General features: G+C 46.0%; 1 protein-coding gene across 2 annotated transcripts in view; it reads left to right on the forward strand.

Moving 5' to 3' along the window:
• LOC109287405 overlaps positions 1–23,613 on the forward strand; it is a 52,866-nt gene that overhangs the window by 14,482 nt on the left and 14,771 nt on the right. Inside the window, exon 2 of one of the 2 annotated variants that reach the window (XM_019502482.1) lies at positions 12,027–12,835. In XM_019502482.1, coding sequence (XP_019358027.1) covers positions 12,027–12,835 — 809 coding nt within the window. The remainder of the gene's footprint in view (positions 1–12,026; positions 12,836–23,613) is intronic. The other variant, XM_019502484.1, reaches the window with a different exon arrangement.

Genomic DNA, 23,613 nt, shown 5'->3' on the forward strand with positions numbered 1-23,613 from the left:
TTTTAACCTGGTGCCTGCAGTGTGACAGAGGTGAGTTAAGGGATCTTAGCTCAGTTCCCAGAGGGCAACAATCATCTGACTGAAGTTATTCTCAATGGCAACATCAGTAAAACAATCAAGGCTTGAATGGCTGATGGAAACTGAACTAGCCCTCTGTCTTAGAGTCAGTTCCTTCAGAACACAAGTGAGGCGTGTTAGCAGGACAATAAGTTTGGAGCTTGCAGTTCTGTATTGGCTCTGGCAATAAGCAAAGCACTTCACTCTTTGTGGTTGTGTTTACTGGTACAAGTAGCATGTGTATTATAGCAGCCCCTTGTCATCACAAATAGGACCCCCTGGTGGCCAATACCATTCTCCTGCAAGTACCATCACTGCACCACATTCACTTGACAAAGGCAGGTTGGAGGACATTCTCAGTCATCACTCCTCAACTCTGGAACTCTCTCCTCCATGAGACCATGAGCTTGGACATCTTCTGGAAGTGCTATAAGTCAGACTAGACTCAAACACTGTTTAGCAGTTTTTATTTTAATACTTGATTGGTTTTTACAAGTTATTTTTTTCTTTTGTTTACTTGTTTTATACATTATTTGCTCGCTTCTATAAGTCTCCCTGAGCCTTTGTCAAGAAGAATGGTTTAATTCCATCCAGGAAGAGCACACACCAACTGCAGATGCTTCCTCAGCCTGACAAAAGGTATTTATACCCAAAAGCTTGCAAAGAAGAATTTTTCCACCTATTTGAGTTGGTCTAATAAGAGATATCAGATTTACACAAAGAACTTTGCCTGCCTATGTCCCTAGACCAACATAGCTACAGCCTATACCCCTGTATACATACATACATACCTACATACACATGCACTAATATCAGGCTGTCAGTTGGCGCTACTCTTCACCACTGAATGTACATCCAGACAAAGCAAAATGATGAACTCTCAGACACATGAGACTAAGGTACCTTCATTTATCAGTATGCAGGACCATGCTGATTAGAACTGAAAACAGCAGTATTTAAAGAACAGGTGTACCAATAATGGGACCCCAAGCAAGAAAGCTGTAGAATCAGGGCTGAAGTGCTGGATTCCAATTTGGTGGCTCAGTCCTATATTTACAGGTGACTGAAGCCTGCACTATTCAAAGTTTTAGAAGTATTATACAGCATCATATACATTTTGAATATTTATATCAGGGGCCAAACATTGCTCTCAGCTATTCTGGTGGAACTGCATTGACTTCACTGGGTTGTACTGATAGAGCCAGGAGGTATAATGTGTCCTTGTGTTTCCTAAACATAGATTCAAGATGCAAAATATGGTTCATGATATTGAGCACTGCTAAGTTTGAGGATTTTGATAGAGTTTTGGTTGCTCATTACAGGCAGAAGCCATTTGCACAATTTGATTCCAAACTAAGTTTCTGAATAACTTGGTGACATCAGACTTAGCAGTTGCATTCAACCCTTTCCTGCATGTCCTCTTAGTAAAGCTGTGCGAAGCTTCAGTCCCGAATTCGATTCGGTGGAGATTCGGCTTGATTCGGTGGCCAAATCTCCGAATCCAAATCGAATCAGAGAACCCTTGAATCTCTCTGAATTGAATCGGAACCCTCTGAACTGATTCGGAGAAATTTGGACAGATTCAGTGATTTGGATGTAGACACAGCTTTAAATGTTTATTCTACATATCTCTAGATAGCGGGGGCTCTGAATGCTGCAATGCTGGGGTACATGGAGTGTCCCACAGAAGTGTGGGGTTCTCCCCAGTGTGCTTGGCAGCAGACCTGTAAGTGGACCAGAAGCACTTCCGGTCCACTTCCTGGTCCACCAGGGAGTGTGCAGCAGGGGGGCCCCCCCCGCACCTTCCTGGCTCAGCGACTGGTGCTTCCTGGGTCAAGGGGGGGCACCCAGGTTTCCCCTGAGGCCGATCGCTGAACCAGGGGAGCATGGGGGAGCCCCCTGCATGCTCCCCAGCTGACTCGGAAGGGGACTGAAAGTACTTCTCGTTCCCTTCCAGTTTGCTGCTGAGCGTGTGGAGGGACCTCCACACTCCTGTGGGACACTTCATGCGCCCCAGCACCAGAGTGATCACGAGCCACGCTTGCTACCTCAAGGTATGTAGAAAAGAAGGTTTTAAAGCTGTGCCTGTGTTCCAATCGCTGATTCACCGAAGCAGCATCGAATCTTCAGATTTGGATTCAGCTGAATAGAATCAGGGATAGTGATCCAAATCAATGGATTGACTCACTGTCCCTGATTTGGGCCAAATCCAAATCCAAATCCAAATCCAAATCAAATAGGGCCCGTTTCACACAGCCCTACCTCCTAGTTCTGAAGACACAAAATGATAATTTCAAAGTAGTTGTCTGGTTAGCTGTGCATCTTTGTTCCCTGGATCAGAAATCCCAGCAGCAATGCACTTAGGTCTGCCCTTACTACCACTGGTTATTGTATAACAGGAAAAACGTGCTTGGAAAAGGAGATTTCTGCTTTTAAGAGAGACCAATAAAGGTGAGGAAAGCCTTGAGGTCACTGGAAAGCTTAATCTTATCTTTCAGGGTTTTAAAAACTGACCGCTTACATGTAGGCATCCGGCTTAGTTGTTTGAAAAGGATGCCAGGTCAAGTTATTGTAAATTATTTGAGGCGCAGCTGTTCCTTTCACTGCAGTTTAAATATGTTGTTCAAGAGCCCATTGCCCTGACATCACTTAGCACCTTCAAATATTAACTACTGTAACCCTCCTTGCCTCTTTCTATATTAGGTAAGCATGAGTTGTTATCCCTTTTTATTTTACAGATGCATAGGGGTGGATGACTTACACAAGGTCAACAGTAGCAGGGAGAGCATTAGAACTAAGGAATTCTGTTCCAACAAGAAACAATTTTTTATTATGATATAGTGACTGATGCTATAATAGCGAACACCATCCTTTAACAACTTTTTTCCTCAATCCCATGGGAGTCTGTTATAATAAGGTTACACTGTACATACAGTTCCCACAGTAGACTGGATTTTCTCTAGCAGGTGTTGAAGCAATACCCCAGCCTGCTGCTAGAAATTTCTGGCTGGCTAGCTGATTTAAAGTTTATATTGTGGTATATCAGTGTAGCATGGGTAGCACTCAATTATGTACTCCCCTCTCTAAATGAAGGGAATGTTAGCAGGGTAGGTGTGCTGTGGGGTGAAACTGCTGGCTGCACACAGTTTCCCTTCTTCCCCTATAGAGCCAGATCAAGACACACAATAACTTAACTAAAACAGAGGGTCTCTGTAAGTGTCATGCAATCTTATACTCTGTATTGTGTATGATTTTTTTTGAAGTCTGACTACTGCAGGCTTCAGTCACCAAAGAATATAGGACTGGACCCAAGAAATTAGAATACAGTCCTTCAGCCTTGAAGTGGGCTCTTCTTGTTTGGGGTCCCATCATTAGTACTGGCTGACATCTTTCAGCTGATGCAAAAAGGAGATCTAGTGGGAGTGCTCACTGGAAATAGTAGACTCAAGCCTAGTGGCCAAACACCAACATGAGTAATTGTTCCACCAACCTTAATCTCCTGTGTACACCTTACTGAAGAGATCATTCATTTCCCCATTTACAAAAGCTTCATGCAGCATTGATGCCTCATTCTCTTCCCAAGGCGCTTTTCCTTCTGTAACAAGTGAGTGATGCTTCCATCTTCTTCACTTTGTTTTGGAGTCTTTTGAGGTGAAAAGACATTATTGCATAGAAATTTAGCAGACCAAATCTTCAGCTGGTAACTGACACTGTTCCATTGACTTCAAAGGAATTGTTAATTTATACCAGCTGAAGACCTAGACCCCTCTTAATGTTCAAACAGTAATTAAACCATTTGTCTGTTAATTGGCTAAACACTTGAAAAAGTCAAAAACTAGGATTTCTGTGTGGTCCTCTTCATATTTCTTGCAAAACTGATTTGCTTCTTAGAAAGCCAATGGCTTGGATTCCAAAAGTGTTTATTATAGAAAGAAAAAGCAATTGTTCCTCTACAGATGCGAAAAGGCTGATTTTGTGGGTAAGGCATTTCCAAGACCCAGAAAATCTGTGCTCAGTTCTTGGTACGGGACAAGCCATGGGAGCATACCATTGAAATTAATAAGAGTTGGGTGCCTAACTACTATGAAAAACATGGTCTCTCTGTATCCCAGTTCTGCTTCTGTAAAATGTAAATAATAGTGTTTTCCTATTTCAGAGGGAGTTGGGGGTTGAATGTATTGTGGACTTTGAGAATCTCAGATGCTGTTGATCATAACCCCAAGATACCTAAACGGTCAGAAGTTTCATGTTCAATACTTTTTCATTTCTTTCAACTACCATCAAACTTCCTGGTGTACCAGCGGGCCTTTGTGGTCATTTAAAGTATGAATTAGTGAATCTGACAGCTCCTTTTGAAAGCAGGGAGGCATCATTTTAATACGGCACTGATTAATTTCAGGCAAAGAAATGTTTGAGTGTGGGCCAGGGGAAACTGGTTAAGCAAGAAATAAGGGACATAAAGAAAATCCCAAGCAAAGCAAATACAGGTTGTGATTAACAGCCAAATTCAGTACAGATCCCTATGAAAAAAGAATGTTACTCACTCTACACTGTAATTCCTTTTCTTCCTGGGGAATAGATGACGAGGGCATTTATTTGTTCTTAAAAACAAAACCCAGTACTGAATATTATTTCCCCTGCCCCCAACTCTCACTTTCTATTTGTTTGGGCTTAAAGTAGTATTCACTGGAGTGATGCCATCAGAAAGACCCTTTTCTTTTCCATGTGATTATGGTGCATTGTTACTGGGTCAGGGAAGAGGAGTTTGTGGCCAAGCAGGTGGCCTTCATGCTACTGAGTCAGAACTGAATCAAACTTTCCCTGGAATGGTGTTATGAGTAGCCTGTTACTGGAGGTGGCATTTGGTGGGTGAAATGTAAAGCTGAGATCATGACCCTTTATGGTTATCTAAATTCCTCCGGCACTCATCACAAGAATGTTACCCACAGTCCAACTTGAGGAGCTCTGTGAATACATTTCTCCTGGAGTTTCTGCAGCTTATTATCATTATTCTTGTCCCAGATCTGTAGGGTAGACTTGAGGTTAACTGTTGCCTCAAGCCTACCCTAGAGTTCTCTGCATATCAGTGGTGAGAGAAACAGAGTTCCCAGGCAGAGATTTACATGCACACACACACGCACATGCACACATACATACAAGCAGAAAACAAAGCTCCCCTTCCTTTCAATAAGTGTTGGTTTAATTGGTCAAGCAGTGGATATTCAAAGAGGATGAAATGCAATGCAATTTGATTCCCTATTAAATTCCCAGTCACATATTGAATTCCCAGTAACAAAAGCCACTCCTATACATAAATTTTAGATATAATGTAGTTTGAGAAGAAGCAGCAGAAAGGAATCCTGATGGATCCTTAAGAGCAAATGGTACTCGCAGGACTAAACCAGAGGGACGTTTTTTCAGTCTCCAGCTGGACCTTACCAAGACCCAGAGCAGGGGCAAGCAATTATTTCCAGCAAAGGGCTGCTTAATGAGGTTTGGTGAGTTGTCCAGGGCCTCATTGATAGCCCTGCCCCTTGAGAGGTGCACCGCCCCCCGGCCATCATCTTGGGGCCGGAAGTCCCACCCCTAACCCCTGACCTTTGCCACCAGAAGTCCCTTCCCTTGCCCCCCCAGAAATACTCCTTTTGGGAGTGGGGGTTGCCATCTTAGAACCAGAAAAAAACAAATCATACACTAAAAGTTAACCACGTACTATAACATTTTAATTTTATTACAAAAAATATTTTTGTTATGATTTGTGTTTTTGTACTGGATATAGAGGTGTGTGTGTGTGTGGGGGGGGAGTTTGTCAGAGAGTGTGGCTGTGTGTGGGGGGCATAGGATATGTTGGGGGGTTGTGTGGTGTTTGTGGGGTGTGGGTGCGTGGCTCTGGAACACACTGTCCTGCAGTCAATACATGCAACACTGCGGGGGGTGGGGGGAGGGTTGTGTGTGTGTGTGTGTGTGGTTTGTGGGGTGGGAGGGATGGTGGGAGGGGTGTGGGGATCCCCCACACACTCCCCCCATGGTGCAGCAGCAGGTGGGGACACTGGTGCTTGGTTCTGGTCAGCGCTGCACATTAGAGCAAGGAGCACAGCACCCAGCTGTGTTTCCCCAGCACTGCCCACACTCACGGGGCACAGGAGGCAAGCCCCAGGCGCTGGAGCTGCTGCTTTCTCTGCCCAAGCCCACTCATGCCTGGGGCTTCCCTGCTGTGCCCCGTGAGTGCAGGGAGCACCAGGGAGATAAACTGCTCGGTGGGTGCTATGCTCCCTGCAGTGCTGGCTGGAGCCAGGCACCAGGGCCAAGCAGAGCACCTCCCTCACCCCCCCCTGCCGCTGCTGCCCCCCACTGCCTGCCAGGGCTGTGCACCATAGGGGGAGTGAGGGCGGGGTTCCCGTACCCCTCATACCCACATCCTGCCCACCTGAGCTTCATGCTGCTGCTGTCCCCCTGGGCAAGGGCTCCATGCTGCAGCCAGCCCCAGCCCCATGCTCTGCACTCCCACCCAGCTGCAGCCCTGCCCTCGCTCGCAGCTTCCCTACCTGAAACCCAGAGGGAGTGGGATGCCGGGGAAGCCTGCAGGAGCAGCCCTACCCGGTGCTAGCGGGACCTGCCCTTCCACCTATGAGGGTGGGAGTGAGGCATGATAGGATATGTTAGGAGTGGGTGTAGGCAACTCGCTCCCACCCTTGCAGGAAGAAGGGTTGGGTGGGGCACAATTTGTTGGGGGGCGCTGCAGGCCAGATGAAAGTGCCTGGTGGGTATTTTGCCCACTCCTGACCTAGAGACTATTAGTGCGAAATGCTACAGGGAGGGAAGAAAGCCAGAGGAAGGATGAAAGAAAGCAGGAATATTCCTGAGACAGGCCTGGAATAGGGGAGGTCTCTGGGCCATTCTGAAAATGGTCCACGCGTTTATTTTATTTATTCTATTTATTCTATTTCCAGCTTTTGGTTTCTTACCTTTCTAGCTAGGAATCATTACATCACCAGGGACCACTGTGTGCAGTAGTTTTTGGTGTGTAGAAAGGAAGAGAGAGAGCATGGGAATGGAAGGAAATGAAACAGGAGGCCAGATATCATGCAATGTACATATATGTGCTTTCTGGGGTATTGTAGCTCTTCTGAAGTGCTCCTATCAACCAGTCAATGGATGAAGAGGTCATAAAAACCTTGAGTTTGATCCCAAGCTGCAAAGTTCAGAGGTAAATCTGGACTTCAGCTTTTATAAGGTTCATAGGGGGTTGGATCTAGAGGCTTGGTTTGAATCCATCTCGAGCATGACCTGGAACATGGGGTTGCAAAATGTTAGCTTGGCAGACACAAAAGAAACCAGGGCCCAGATCTGCAGGTGGTATATCGGTGTAGCCCGGGTAGTGCCCAATTATGTACTCTCCTCTCTAATTGAAGGGAATGTTAGCAGGGCAGGTGCGCTGTGGAGTGAAACTGCTGGCTGCACGCAGTTTCCCTCCTTCCCCAATAGAGCCAGATCAAGACAGTCAATAACTTAACTATGTACAAATTTATTAATATACATATAAAAAGAGTTAAAATAGAACATATATACAAAGGACCTGGGAATTACGTGCAGTGTGTGTGTGTGTGTGTATGTGTGTGTGTGTACACAAGTCTGTGCATATACTCTGGGTGCAGGTGAGGGATCTGGGAAACAAAGGGTCTCTGTAAATATCATGCAATCTTATACTTCAGTGAAATACTAATCTACAAAGCATAAGGTGCGGGGTTCACAAAATATAAGGTGCGGGGTTCACAAAATATGAGGGGCAGGGTTCACAAAATATGAGGGGCAGGGTTCACAAAATATGAGGTGCAGAAACATCAGATGAGAAGCTAGATCTCTAAAAGGAACAAAAGAACAGCCCTTGTCCTGGGGCAGTGGCAGTACCCCAAAAATAATGACAGGGGAAAGATCCCTAGGGCCCTTCAGGTTCCCTGCTACCCAGCCTGAATAGCCCATGAAGGGGAACCCTCAAGACCCCCAGGAGCCCTTTCCCTTTAGGGTTTTCCTTCCCGCTGCTAGCCCCAACATATGCTGCATTGGTTTACCTGGGTGAGGCATTTCCTCCCTCAGCAAGGAAGTCCCCAGATGCTCCTGGCTCTCTGTGGCCTGGGCCTTCTCTAGGCCCTGTGCACTGTCCTGTGCACTGATGGCCCTTCTATGCTGCATGTCCAGCCTTGTGCCAGAGGTTGGAGATCTGAGCCGCCTTGTGCAGCACCGGGGTCTCAGCCCGCTCCCAGACCTTCTGTGCACAGCCTGTGCATCATGTTCCTGGCCTCGTGCCAGGGATTAGAGACCTGAGCCGCCTCAAGCAGCTCCTGGATCTCAGTCCACTCCCAAACCCTCCATGCACCGGCTGTGCACCGACTGCCTGGCCTCATGCCAGGGGTTGGAGACCTGAGCTGCCTCGTCCAGCTCTCAGGGTCTCGGTCCCTCTCGGACCCTCTGTGCACTGGCTGTGCACTGCTCACCAGGCTCCCTCACAGCAGGACTGGGGGACGTGGCCGCTTCACCTCTCCCTACCCAACAAGGAGGCTTCGGGCTCTTCTGGGGCAACAGCTCCACCATGCTGGCCACCTCTGCCAGTTCTTCTTCATGTTCTTCTTCATCCCTTGACATAGCTGCCCATGTGCCTGGCACGCTGCCTTTTTATTCTCTTCTGGGGCTCTGCCCTCAGATTGAAAATGGACCAATCAAAAGGGGGGAGGGGGGGCATCAGTCCCCTCTCAGGTCTGGCTCTTCCCCTTGCCCCTGGGTAGGGGTGGGGCAAGTCTTTTCCATGCCATCTCCTGATTGGTGGGAATGCCCCACCAGTCACTCAGAGCCTTTCTGAGCTGTGCTGCTGATGGCAAGCCGCCACATGAGCATAGCTCCATGAAAGCAAAGGCTATTAACCTCAGCTGGGGAAGAGCCCGGAGACATCAGAGTGAAGTTCCTAAAGCACAAAGTGAGTCAATTCTAGATTATACCACATACGATCAGCACCTCAGTTTTTGTTCCTGCCACACTTGCAATTACTGTCACTGTTTACCAGTTATATTGCCATGGTGTTTAAAAACTCCGGTGACAGCCCAGGACTCCATGGTGCTAGGTGCTGTACAACTAGAGAACCAAAAAGATAGACCCTTGTGACAGGATCTGCTTGTGGAGGATGGCCATGGCACACTATAATGGCAACTTGGACACTGTCCTGGCCTGCTGGTCTTTCAGGCCATCGCCTTTTTCTTTCCTGCCACACCATGATGTCTAATTGAGAAACATGGAAGACTGTCCTCAGAGACCAGAATAATGTTGGGTGCTTTACTTTGCCTTGCTGATCTCTGGGTGGTGACATTCTGGTCCCAGTTCCTGCCTGGTGAAGGCATTACTTTTTTGTTCTTTCTCTTGGCTCCAGGCCCACAGTGTGGACTCACCCTCCTTGGCTCTGGGCCTGCCAGCCCTGCCTCAGTGTCACAGATCCTGGACCCTCTAGCTAGTTCTCCAAGTCTAGCTGGCACCACCTGTGTGCTGCCAGCATCAACCATGGCCTTATTGGCCCTATTCATGTTCCCCTGCCCCTAATCACCTTAAAGGGCCTTCAGCTGCCCCACTGCCATGCTTATGCCTCAGTGATCTTCCTCAAACTTCCCCAGGGCTCCCAGTCCCATCTGAGTGTCAGCCCACTGGGCCTATTTGCCCTCTCAGTTTCAGCTCACACCAGGTCCTAGCAGGTCTCTATTTACTGAGCCCCTGACCCAATCTTAGCTTTTGCCCATGTAGTCCATAAGGTCTTGTACACTGGCAGGGCTCTGTCAGGACTTCATACCCTTGTCCACTCGTTCACTGGGCCCCTGGCTTACCACTTTGCTGCTAGCCTTCCTGTGGCACTGCATTCACTCACTCCTAGTAGCAGAGGTGGGAGTACCCCTGCTACATCTCTCCCCAAAGAGAGTTTTAATGACCGCTATACAAGATACTCTATGGCTTGATGTTCTTTTTTCTTGTCACAGTATAAATCTGGAGTAAAGATTGAGCAGAATCAGGCTCTGGATATGTTGACTGGTAATCAGAGGTATTGTTCACACCATAAGAATATGGTTAGTATTGAATTCAAATGAAACACCAGGGTTATTTGCATTTGCCAGAGGGTCATTTACCAAGGGCCATGCTTACACTGTTTAGGAAATTCAGTAGGACTGTATGTAAGGTACAATCATGCTCAGTGCAAGTACAGGTATCAGAGCCTGGATCTATGTCTGGGCATGACATTTCCTAATCCCAACATGAATGGTGCATGGCACTACTGTGGAAGTACTATTCATGCAAAACAGCATGTGTGCCCCACTAATTTTTCATATCCCAGGACTATACCCTCCAGAAGATATTACACTTTACTCTCCAGAGCCTGAGAATCTGTAAGTAAAGACTGACCTACACCCACTGGCTCCAGGATCACTCTTCCTATTCATGTCAAGAGCCTCCAGGGAATCCTCCAAGCATTTACACTGGAAAACTGCCCTATGCACACACTCTGATTTATATATCCAATCATGACCCAGTATAGTACTTAGAAATCATATAAAAGCAAGTACCAGTAAGTTAAGTGCCTTTGTACTTGGTTAAATATGTTTAATTCCTGCTCATGTAAAAGAAACTAAAATAGCACAAGATTGCCCCTTACAACACATTTCTTATATTGGCCCAGTCTATATTTCAATGACTCATGTGATGGGGTTTTCAGTATTTCTCTGAGAGGCAATTCCACAGTCAAGTCAATCTTATTGTTAAGATGTTGCTGCATCTAACATTCTCTGTAAAAGTACAGATTCTCCATCCATGGAAACACGGATGAGTGTAATTATGCAGTAATTTATATTGTATACCAATGCAAACTACACTGGGATTAGGCAGGGGCAGATAATCAGGGTAGCACTCATAGCAGGTGGTTATGATTATGCCTCATTGTTAGGTAACATAGTAGCAGGTTACCTGTTTGTCTTCAGCAAACAGCTACCCAGCGATGGACACAGGCAGATGCAATTTAAACTTACCCCAATAGAATTTTACTTCTTATTTTTTCAGGGGTAATTCTCCACTGGACTTGGTGAAGTTATTCTAGTATAGGGGTATGTTGTCATCTGCCCGCTATCTTTTTAATGCCAGTTACCCTGTGTAAACATTTCATTTCATGTCCACCCAAAAGGACTTGGAAACAACTGTAGTTCCTGGCTGAATTTTTTTCAGTCATTTCCTGCTTTTTAACATCCGAATCTGATGCAGAGGATACCCAGCCATTAACCAAACAGCCTGTAAATTTGCTTATTACAATCTAGAATTTATACAGATGCCTTGTAGATTCAAATTTGTTACTCCAATTTCTGCTGTTAGGGAGAGGGGAAGACAAGAAATAAATCAATGGGAGTGGGGAGAGAGGGGGTGGGACAGAATTCTGAACTTAATTTGCTTATTTTCTTAGCTCTTCATCATCTGTACATGTGCAATCACTAAAGGAGTCAGCTGACTACATGTGTTGTTTCACATCTGTGCCATGTGGAAATTCAGCCCTCAGGTACTCAACCTACATTTAGGAGTCTTCCTGAAGGACTGGGTGTCTATAAAGCATAATTCTGCTGTTGAAGCACAAGTTTATGAGTCATCTGTACCAAAAACTGTACTGACCTACCAATACTGTGTTGTTGGTAGCAGCAATTGCACTACTGATAGTAGCCTGTATTTGTGTCATGTAACATTTTTTCTATAGATATAATGTGCTAGGAAAAGTCTGTTTTACTCATTCATGCACGTATGCATCCCCTTCCCTTCCCCCACCCCCATCAGTATTTGCTTAATGCTTGCATAAACCATGAATTTAGCTGTCCATATTTCATTCCTTTCAGGAGGAGGGCTGCGTATGATTGCAGGGAATAAACTGTGTTGCCCTTGTGACTGTCAGTGTGCTTTTGCTTTAGCAGGCAAGAAGAGCCCTCCCTCTGAGGACAAAGTCGTGCTGACTCACATGAAGATGCTAAGCTATGAAGGGAGTCAGGATCTGGAGCCTCCTGCCGCTCCAGATTGTGCAGAAGAATCCAGGCTTCCCCCAGTCAACATCCAGGGAAACCTTGATGTAACAGACACTCCAGCAAATCCAGATTACACGGCTGGCCTGTCTGATCTCAGCACCTTGGAAACCCAGTGCCGGCTCCACAGATTCTCCAAATTTGAATCTGAGGACTCTGGGGTTGAGTTGCCAAGTGGGGCTAATTCTCCATCCACACCAAAGGGCTCTGAGAAGAGTTTTGTGCTTCACAGCAGAGACTCCTCTTGTGATTCTGGAGTGCTCAGTGCCTCTTCCTCTCCAGAAATTGACCACCTTATAATGAGAACATGTCAAGAACCTGGAGAAGCTAATCCCAACAGGAATGCTCCAGAGAGCAAGAATCAAGTGGAGCAGTACAGCCAGGTGGTAGACTCTATGCAGATTCCTACATCTTCCCTGGAAGATTTCAGCAATTGTCAGAAGGGAGAAAGTCCTGATCAACATTTTGGCCAAAGCAAAGGGCAGTCTTTAGAAGAGGAACCCAGCAAAGAGACAGACCTCCCCATTCATGACACTCCTCCAACTGTGCCTCCCATGGAAGAGCAAAAGACCACCACTAGCCATTACAAAGAGACCTTTGGCAGCATGCAGGATCTTCAAATTCATGGAAATCAACTTAAGAAATATCCCACGAGTGACAGTCTGGATGAGTACATGGATGAGTGCTGTCGATTAAGTGAGGTAAGGAAATGGATGTGCATGTTGGAATGGTGCAGCTAGGACTGTCAAAAGATTTGTCTAAGTCTCAGTAGGCGTGTTTACACAAGATGCTTACTGCAAAATTGCCTAATTAGCTTCACAGTAAAGTGTCACCAGTCTACATGTGGAACAATTAAGCTGGAGTAAACTACTTAACTCTGCTATAGTTTAGTACTGACAGATATGCCAGATACAAGTACTATCCTACAGCAGAGTTATTTACTCTGTTGCAACACATGTATAGATGCTGTTGGGGCATGAGTGTGCTTCAGTGCAGGGGATGCCTCCTGGCAAGTCATGCACTGAAGCACCTTTGTGGCCCAGCCATCCCCTTCACAACATGTTGAGTCCCCCAGGTTCCCTGCCAGCTGGGGATGCTCTGCCCTGGCTCAGCATGCTGCGGTCCTGGGCACATGTGTAAATGTTTCACCCAGGAGCAATAAACTCCGATGCAAACTGTGCCAGAGTTTATTGTGTCGCATTAATATGCACATGTATACGTGCCCAGTGAAAGCAGAATGAGACCAGTTTTGAGTGCTTATGAAAACCTCACTCTAATGTATCACAGTCTGTGATAAATTTGTTAAAGGGTCTGAAATGTATTTACATTAAATTACATTTTTGAGCAATTTAGAGATATTCGGGCCAGATCCTCACCTGATAAAAATCAACACATCTCTGCTGAGTTAGTGAGGCTAGACCAGATTCTAGCACCTAAAGATGTGGTCTTGTACAGCCTTAGACCAAAGGCTAAAGTTACTGTGCTGCTATTAAATATGAACAGGTTTTGTAAGCGATGGTGGATCAAGGTAGCCCATCTCTTTGTATTGTTCCATCTGTGGTAGTATGAGGAAGAGGAGGTTATAGACTTAAAACTTTGATCACAACATGGTACTGCTAGGGCCAGATAAGACCTGAAACAGGGAGTGGTAGGGCAGTCACTGGGCAAAACAGGGCTCCTTTGGGAGAAGCTTGCCTCTTCTCTTTCCCTTGTGTACATCTCCTGAGAATCCTGGCCTGTATGTTGGACTCAGGGCTTGCTCCTTGGTATAGTAAATACACAGAGCAGATGGGAGCATGCATCTGGGCCTTGACTTGTACCAAAGGCTGCTTCCAGTCAATCTAGCCCCAAACCCGTAACCGGTCATTTAACCTGAGAAGCCAAAGGCAGGTGGACGTGATGCTACCTACATCCCTCCCTTGTTGCCTTTGGGTACAGAAGTGAGAGTGCCTTAACCACACTAGACAAATGGCTCACTATGTTTTTTGGAAGTAAGTGAACATAACACAACATATGTGCTCCTAAAGCATGAATGGAAGAAACTCTGCTGTTCTACAAGATGAAGATCCTATTTCAACTAAGCAATAGTACACATGAGCAAAGCAACCCCAGTGCTTTCAGACTGGTAGATGGAAGGTGCTGTATATAAGCACAAGGTGTGGTCTTCCTTGGTTGCTTGGCCTATTTCATGCATTTATTTGTTTCCCTATCACTGGGTATAATATGCAACCTGCTGAACCTTATGTACAGCTGTAAAATTGTTCAAGTCACTGACAGGAGAATAACAAATTCCTTTGTGCAATGGTTCTCAAATGGGATGTTGGCAAGAACTTGCTTCAGTGCTTTACTTGAAGCTTGAACAGTGATGTACTGACAGATTGCTGACTCGCTACCTTGGGCCTTTCCTTTCAAGACCCAGCGATGAGAAAATATAATAAAAAAAAATAATTCTTGAAAGAAAGAGAGACCAAAGCAGAGAGCGATCAAAGGGGAAGAGATGCACAGCCTTGTCCAATAATAATCTCACAAATACACCAACCCTGTTGAAAGCTGCATAATGGAGAATTCTTTTCCACAGATAGATCAGGCTGCCAGTCTCCTTCTCTAACCTGTCTATTAGAATAATGTAAGATCAGTCCCTGACATTTAATTCTTCTTTTGAAGAGAAAGCAAAGGAAAAACGTTGCAGGGTTGAATGCAGTAAAATCCAGATTAAAGGCACTTAGGTGTCTAACCCACAGATTTCAGTGGGAATTAGGTACCTAAATACCTTTAAAGAAATCTGGCTGTAGGTACTTGGGCCAAGATTTTTGGATGTGACTAGTGGTTTCTGTGTTCTTGGGTTTTGGTAGCTCGCTTTAAAGGCACTTTACAGGGACATGATTGGCAGAAAGAGCATCCCATCCCCTGAAAATCAGGCTTTGTTAAGGTAGCTCACATTGGTCACCATGAACACTGAAGCATCTTAAATTGCTGATCATATCTGAGGAACTGTAGAATTACAGCAGTGGTTCTCAATGTTTTTTAGACTCAAGATACCCCTCCTTGAACTCAAGGCAATCCTTGGAAAATGTCAACTCTTAATTTTAATTAATATTTTTGACTATAGAAAAAAGTAGAGTAATTCTGTTGCAATGAACTGAGAAAGACCATACCAGGTCAGAATGTTTTCATACTATGATTCACAGTTTAATTCTCTGTTTTTGAATGTTTGTACACCTAACAGAGCTAACAGTGTGTGGCACCCTGCAACTGTGGTACCTTGCTTAAGAATCACTATCTTAAGAGATTCAGGTTTGTGGACCTGTCTTCTAATGAGAAAACAGCTCAGAAGACTTTGCTCATTAAGGATGTGATAAGTGCACTGGGCAACTCTGTCATGAGAATTTAGTTGGAGCAATACTTTGGTGATACAGTCTGCATTACCAGGCCAGGCACTATGCACATGCATGGTGAACACCCATTATTATGAACCTTGCTAAAGATTTTCTGTTTATTGGCCTCTCAGTTTATCACTGAATCTTCCTTATTTTTTGGGTGACCCAAATACTGAAGAAATGTAGAGGTGGGTTTTGTAGATGATAACAATATTCCCAGAGAGCACATCTGCCTTGCAGCAAGACTGAGCAGCTCCTTCTTCCTCAGAATTAAGAGCCTTCTCTCATGAGGCATGAGCACAAAAGTGTATTGAGAAATAGCTTCTAAAGGAACTGTTATTTGGGTGGATGCAGCAAAAGGGAGCTGACACAGGCCAGCTGGGTGCAGGAGGCTCTGAAGAGTTGAGAGGTCAGTATTGTCTACATCCTGCACAGGGGTGTTTGCAAAAACTAGGACAGGTGGTAACCTTGTCTGAGAGCCATGTTATCTGCCTGGGGGAATTATTCTGCATCCTCTCTGAGATACAGCCATGATCTCCCAACATGGATTATTTAAATAAGCAAAAAAAAAAAGAGTAAATGATAAAAAAAAAAAAAAAGTAGCAGAGGAAATGAAGCTTTGTGTCAGGGATTCATTTTTCCTTCTCTTTAATATCCTTCCCAGCTGAATGTTAGAGCTCTAAGTCAATGCCCTGAAGCTAATTCTTTTATTTACATGTGCAAATACAGATGTGATTTATACTGCAGGAAGTGTAGGTGATGTTGAGGGAGCAGCTATATATTGCAATGTGACAAAAACAGCAGTTGCTCAAACTATAACTATAGCTGGTCTCAAGTGTCTCTTTAATGTAGTTCCCTGATTTGAAAGGTCAGTACTGTGGGGGTATTACTGGATGCACCAGCTGATTTAGATAGCTTGGTAAAGCCAATTCTTCCATTGTCAGGGCAATTCCCAAGCTAGTGAGGATTTGTCTGATGTCATGCTGGTGTAAGAACAATCCTGCATCTCCATGAAGACAAAGGAGAAGTGCAGCGATGGTAGCAAGACACCAAACTTCATTACACCTGCAACCCTACAATGGCAGGACAGCCTCAAAGGGACCAGGTAGTAATTCAATCAATATGGTCCAGCTGCTCCTTAGCTTTCTCCAGGATGGCCAAGGCAGGTCATAACCTGTCCACTAAGCAATGATCCACCTGGCACCCATCAGATGAGGAACAAGTTGTGACCAAGGTTGGATTTGCCTCAGAAACTCAAACTAATGATATCACTATCAACAGAGCTGAGTGATTATTTTTCTTAATGAATAATATAATTGGATGAAAAATGAATTTTTTTAAGGGGAACAAAATAAATTATGCACCTGGGGTAAAGTCAATGAATAATTTTGACCAAGACAAGTAAAAAAGTAGATTGTGTCAAAGTGAGTCAGTTCAGCATTTTTAAATACACCATTTTGATTTTTTAGTTGTAAATGATTTTCATTTTGAAACCGACAAAAAATAAAAGAGGGACGGGGGAAAAAGAAGACATAATAACCCAGAGCCAAAGCAAACATGTTATATGTCCCAGGGGGCAGCAGCTGTTGTTCTTGCCCCTTTGTAAATCAGTGCCTGGGGCTGGTGCCCTGGTTGCCTACCTCTATTAACACCACTGAAATAACCCAACCCTCAAAGATGCAAATAAACATTTCTTTTTTTGTGTGTGTATCAAATGAAAAATTTGGGGTCAACTTAAAACTAATATTTTCCATATCAGGCCAAACCAAAACTGAAATGTCTCTCTGTGGATTTTCTTTCATTCTTTCTTTCTTTTTTAAAACATTTTTGTGTAACCACCTCATCAAACTTTCCATTACTTACACAGTTCTGATTCCTAATTCATCAGGTCAATTGAGTCCCCTAGAATATTTATCAATAGATATAGATATAATTTTGAATTGATGGGAAAAACTCAGAGAAGGTCATTGCAATCTACACCATTCAGCTTCCATAGTACGTGCGTGTTGCTCAGAGGAAGCTGCAGGCTATCAGTGATCATGACTGTTCCTGGAGAGCAATGCAAAACACTGGGTGGGGTAGATTAGAAACATACATAATGATCCCTCTTTTTCCTGTTATTCAGATGTCCTACCAGAGTTGTCAGCTTCCACTGAAAAATGTTTCCCACTCAACGTATGACATCACCAATCAACTATTCCAAGCCTATAATATGCCATGTACTATAGCATTTCAGCGCTGTTGGCATAAATATTGCACAGCACATTCTTTAGGATGCAAGCCTGAATTAATAAGAGTGGAAATGAGACTACAGTTCTTACTATATTAGACCCCAAACCAAATCGGAAGCCTTTTGTACAGTGTGTTGTACAAGCACAGTGATAAACCATCCTGGCCCAAGCTGTTTAGAGTCACTGGACAGACAATGCATGGGAGAGGAAGCAGAGCAGGCAAGCAACTTGTCCAATATCACAAAGCAGGGTGGCAGACCCAGGCTTAGAAACGAGGACTCCTAACTTCCAATGCACTATCCACTATATTGGGGTGAACAAAATACAGCCCACAGGCTGGATCTGGCCCGCCAGCCCATTTTATCCAGCCTGCAGGGCTCCTACAAAACATAGAAAATTAATATTTATCTCCCCCGGGCTTCCTGTCAAAGATGATAGGAACTGGGGCAGTAGGACCCAGGGGGAGCCAGCAGCAGAACTAAACAGCTGCAGTAGCAAGTCCTGCCCTGCCGTCCCCCCCTCCAACCTCCACCTGAGCCCCAGCTGGAAGCCTTTGCCTAGCAGGGGCTGTTGGAGGCTTCTGGCCTGGCGCTGCTCTTGCCTCCCTGCACCAAGGGAAATACAGGTAAGAAGGTGCAGGAGGGAGGGAGGCAGGGGAGGACCATGCATGATCACCCCAGTCCTCAGGCCCAGCTGAGCTGGCTTCTGCAGTCCTGGCGCTGCAGCCAGGAACCACGTGGTGCCAGTGGGTGGGCAGGGACGGGCGGGGAGGGAGCTGGAAAATGGCTGTGGGGGAAAGGGGCAGCAAGCAGGCGAGCAGAGCGCAGCAAAAGCCGGACAGGAGCATGAGGCCTGCGCTGGTGCACCGGGGCCAGCACCAGGGGCCCCAGAGTGAAGCAGCAGGAGTGTGGGGTGCAGGCTGCCAGGAGCTCTATGGAGCCAGGCTGTGCTGCTCAGGCACAGAGAGGAGGGAGCCAGCACAGCTCCATAGAGCCCCTGGCAGCCTGGCCCCCACACTCCTACTCTGGGCCCCACTGGCGCTGGCCCTGATGCACCAGCACCTGATGCACAGGCCTTGTGCTCCTGACTGGCTTTTGCTGTGCTCTGTGCGCCTGCTCAGTGCCCCATCCTCCTGCCTGCCACAGCCATTTCCCTGCTCCCCTCACCTGCTCACCATGCTCCAGCATCACGTGGTTCCCAGCTGCAGCATCGGGACTGCAAAGGGAGGTACTTCTGGTGGCAAAGGTCAGGGGTTGTGGGGGCAGGACTTATGGTCCTAAGATGGTAACCAAGGGGTGGGGCACCTCTCAAGGGGCCCTCAATGGCTTGCCAAAACTCGCTGAGCAGCCCTCTGCCCAAAATAATTGCCAGCCCCTGCACAATATCATGCTGCCTCCCCAGTGGGCTATATCACCTTATCAGTATCACTGTCTTCAGGACACACCCACCTTCCAACTACACATTTAATCCTGAAAGCAAGAGCTGCCACAGTAGTCTTAACACTTTGCACTGCTCAGTTCAGAGAACTGTATATAGAATCCTACTTTGCTTGCATCCATGTGCAGCCTTTGCTCATATGCCCTCTAGTATGTGACACCCTGTACAAGAGTTACAAGATGATGAGCTGATCCAGGATTCAGTGTGTCTTTTGTATGCGTGTGCATTGTTAGGGGTCTCAGAGCCTCTCAGAGTGCGCTCAACACCTCACACACAGGCCAGAAAAGCAGTGTCTGAGGTCACTTGATGCATTTACTTCACCTGTCTGTGGCCTTTGCAATAGCAGGTTCCAAGGCCATAGAGCAGGGGTTTTCAACCTTTTTATGGGTACACTCATGGCGGAGAGGGGTGGGGGCTGGCGGCACCCGGATGCAGAGTGGTGGGTGGGGGTGGAGGTGGTAGTGACCAGACACCGATGTGGTGGTGGTGGTGCAGAGTGGTGGATGGTGGTGGCAGCCCCTGCATGCGAGCTCTCCCCCATTGTGTCCAGCTGGCCAAGCGGTGCTTGTGCAGCCTGCAGAGGGGAGTGGCTGCCCTCGCTCCTCCCCAGGGGTTGATAACCCCTGCCCTAGAGCACCCTTCAATTGGAGATCCTTGCTCGCTTCACCTGTGTAGAAACACAGTGTGCAGAGTCATCATCCTAGGATTGAACCCAGACTGGATGAGTCACAGCAGAGATGATCATAGGTTCTAATCGCACCTGAATTACTTGAAGGAACTATGCCAACCTCCCCTCTCCCTTGGCAGAACCTGCTGCAGTTAGGCAATTACAGCACACAGATCCCAAGTGCTTTGTAAATACCAAGTGGGGAGGAGTGGGAGTGATGTTGTAGCTGTGATGGTCTGGGAAAAATGTGAGAGGCCAGGATTCTTGTGGGTGATATCTTTTATTGGACCAGCTGCACAGTTGGGCAAAACTTGGATAAACTTTCTAATGCAATCCATTCGAGAGAAGAGGACAAATTCTCAGCTAGCTCCAGAGATTTGAAAGAAAAAATGCTAATTTACATCAGCTAAACATATGATCCAGACACTGTAAAGAGCTTAAAAGTTTCTGCTGAAGATAGTCAGGCCTGCATGTTCTGACACTCATAACTTTGTATTAAAAAGCCAAGGTGCAATCCAATGGGGCAATGACCATTTATCCTAACTGAGGATCTGGCCAGATGTGTCCAAACTGTTGGAGATGCATTAACTGAGGTGGTCTAGGCCAGATTCTACAGTCATTTATATCAGTGGAAATCCAGATTCATCCCGCTGAATCCAGCAGAGTTAATATGTCAGAGCCTCAGCTGATATAATCCTGCAAGTCTGTTAGAGTCAGTAGAGATACACCAGTATACTATACTTGGGCTGAGGATCTGGCCCATCTTATTGCAGTGGTTCACAACCTTTTTGGACTTGACACTCCTTTCACTGGCACCCCCCCCCCCCCATAAATTTTGTGAATTGAGTGGCACCCAATTTCAAAAACTAATTTCTATATTACAGCGCTTACTTTCTTACACAGGCTGGGCAGTAGGGGTTGGGGATCAACTAGGCAGGAACAAGCTGACTGCTGAGGAATTGCTGATAGTTGATTGTTGAGTGATTGCTGAATGACTGCTGCCTGGGCCTGACAGAAGCCCTAAGGAAGGGGCAGAGCCAGTCCAGGCCCAGTAGGGCATAAAAGGAGACTCCCTATGTGACCAGGGAGCCAGTGACTAGGGACTGCAAACAGGGTAAGCAGTTGTCAGGCCAGTTTCTAGGCCAGTTCATGGTTAGTGGAATAATCTATTGCCATACAATGGTAGGGATACATTGTACCCCATGGCTTCCCACCTTGGCCCCAGCTGATGTCTCTCCCGCTTGCATCACTGAGGCCTTTACCCAGACAGAGCCCCTGGTTCCAACGGTTCCTGGTTTCAAACAGTGACTGGATGCATACCTTGCTGGGGTTATTTGACCCCAGCAGTCTTTCCTGCTCAGAGCAGGGGGGCTGGACCCGATGATCTAATGAGGTCCCTTCCAACCCTAAACTTCTGTGAATCTGTGAAGCACCTAGCCTGGGTTATTTGCTTAGTGTATCTGTTTATTGCCTCACAACTCACTTATCTCCTTACAGCTCCTTGTGGCACTCTTCAAAGGATCTGGAGGCACCCCAGCATGCCCTGGTACCCTGACTGAGAATCACTACACTAGTGTATCTGGAGCAGAATCTAGCTCATAGTTATAGACCACTTCTAAATTCTCCAAATTCATCTTTTGTATGTTGCGCTTCCCATCTCTGCCTCCTCTCACTCAAAATGGTCATCAATATATTTCCCTGCTATTACATAGCTCAGCTCCAAAATGGCTGAATAGATCTTGCACAAACACGCTCCTACATACAGATCTTTTTGTAACAAGGGAATATGTCAGCTCTGACAGTAAATATTTCAGGAACCTACAAATCTGGTAGAAATAGGGGAGAAAGTTTAGAATAGAAAATGTTTTGAAACCTCTGAATGGCTTGCACTTGCATCACTTGCATAACAGCTGTCATAAACCTTAATTTGCAATTGCACTAAGAAAATATATTTAGACCAGAATGTCACAGAGCAGGTTCTGTATAGTATATGACATGAACCAGAACCTAATTAGGGAGTGCTGCTTAAATACTTACAATCCATTGAAAGACATTCCTGGAAAGGCTCAGAAGGGTCCTTGCTGAGAAACCATTAGAAGCAACCTGAAGAATGACATCAGTGAAGCTTTCTGGTTTTGATATCCATTCCATTGGTTTCAGTATTAAGTCAGACACAAACCTGGCCCAGACCAGGTGTACAATAGAGTAGTCTCAGGGTGCATAGCACTGAGGCTAAGGAGCTCAGACATAGTGAATATGTAGCTTGCTATAAAGCAGTTATGGTACAATTTAGGGCTTGCCTGACATTTAAAGTTCTTTATCTCTCCATTTGTACTACTGGGGTAGGCACAGAATGATGTTAATTAACTGGAGGTTTACCCACAGGGAGCCACCACTGAAGAGCTGCTTTGGAACCTCGGCATGTGCTATGCCAGTCAAGATGGCTGTGATGTTCAGTTTGGCTTAGATCTTTGGCTGGGCATACTGCCACAGCTCTGCTGACCTTCAGAGGAGTAGCTGGAACATGCTGCACTACAGCCATTCTGTCCTTCCTAGGTTTCACAGGCATTAGCAGAGCATTAGTTCTAGCAGTCCGAGGATTACTTTCTAACTTGTGCTGAGGGCCGTGAAGGTTCTTATCTGCCCTACTGCACAAGGAGCACACAGTTACCTCCAACTCATCTTTGCTTCCTAACCTCACTTCACGGCGTTTGAAAATCCAGATGATCTTTTCTCTTCTTCTGATGTAGAAACATACTGGAGCTGTAGTTGTGGGCTAGGTGCTGTATTTTGTGGTGCCACTTGCTGTACTAACACAGAACAAAAGAGAGTCCATACCAAAGTGTTTACAATCAAAACCTTGCCTTCCCTTTTACTGACCCAGGAGCCAAGGGTTTTATTTCCTTCCCCCATTATTTTATGGGGCACAGCTAGTTTATGCCCACTGTTTTTCCCTTGCTTTCTATACAGTTACCTCTGAGGCTCAATATAAAGTCATTTGTGATGATCATGTGGACAAGCAAAGCACGAGTCATTGCAGAATTATAAAAGCATCCTAAAGCAGCACAATTAGAGGAAGAGGATGATACCTCCTTTTAGATACTGAGAATAGCTACAAGCCAAGATTCTCCAAAGTAACTGGTAACTTTCTGACTTCAGTCACCTTCAGTGGGCCTGATTTTCACAAGATCAGGTGTCTCAGTTCAGCACCAAAAAAACCACTGGTCACTTTTGAAAGCCTTGACTAGAGTTAATGGATCCTGCTTTTGCCAGAACAACAACCTGCAGATTCTGGCCATGTCCAGATGAGTGTGGCCATACAGTATGTGGCACTGAAGACACGTTTATGGCGCCACATACTGCACGTTCAGCTGTTCTCTGTGCTGCAAGGGAGCAGTGCAGGAGGGCTTTTCAACCCCTGGATATCCAGGGGTTAAAAAACCCCACACAAAATAGAATTGGAGTGGCACACGCAGAGGCAGCGTGCACCGCTCAAAACCAGAGCCTGGCCAGCTGGAGCCATACTCCAGCTGCTTGCCTGGCTCTGAGCAGCAGGATTGCTACTGCTGCAGCCCCAGGAAGCCCCCAGGACCCCAGGTAAGACCTCCCCTTCCCCACCTGGGGTAACCTGCTGTGCGCCAGAAAGCACGTGGAACATGCGTTCCCCAGGGACAACTAGTGGTAGTACACCTGGTCTCCAGGGAACGAAACATCCATGCTCGGGTAGACATGGCCTCTGTGTTCCCAGACTTGGTCTTGGATCGATG

Source organism: Gavialis gangeticus, unplaced genomic scaffold (assembly GCF_001723915.1).
Source record: "Gavialis gangeticus isolate Ggan-Ray unplaced genomic scaffold, GavGan_comp1, whole genome shotgun sequence".
Taxonomy (NCBI): domain Eukaryota; kingdom Metazoa; phylum Chordata; order Crocodylia; family Gavialidae; genus Gavialis; species Gavialis gangeticus.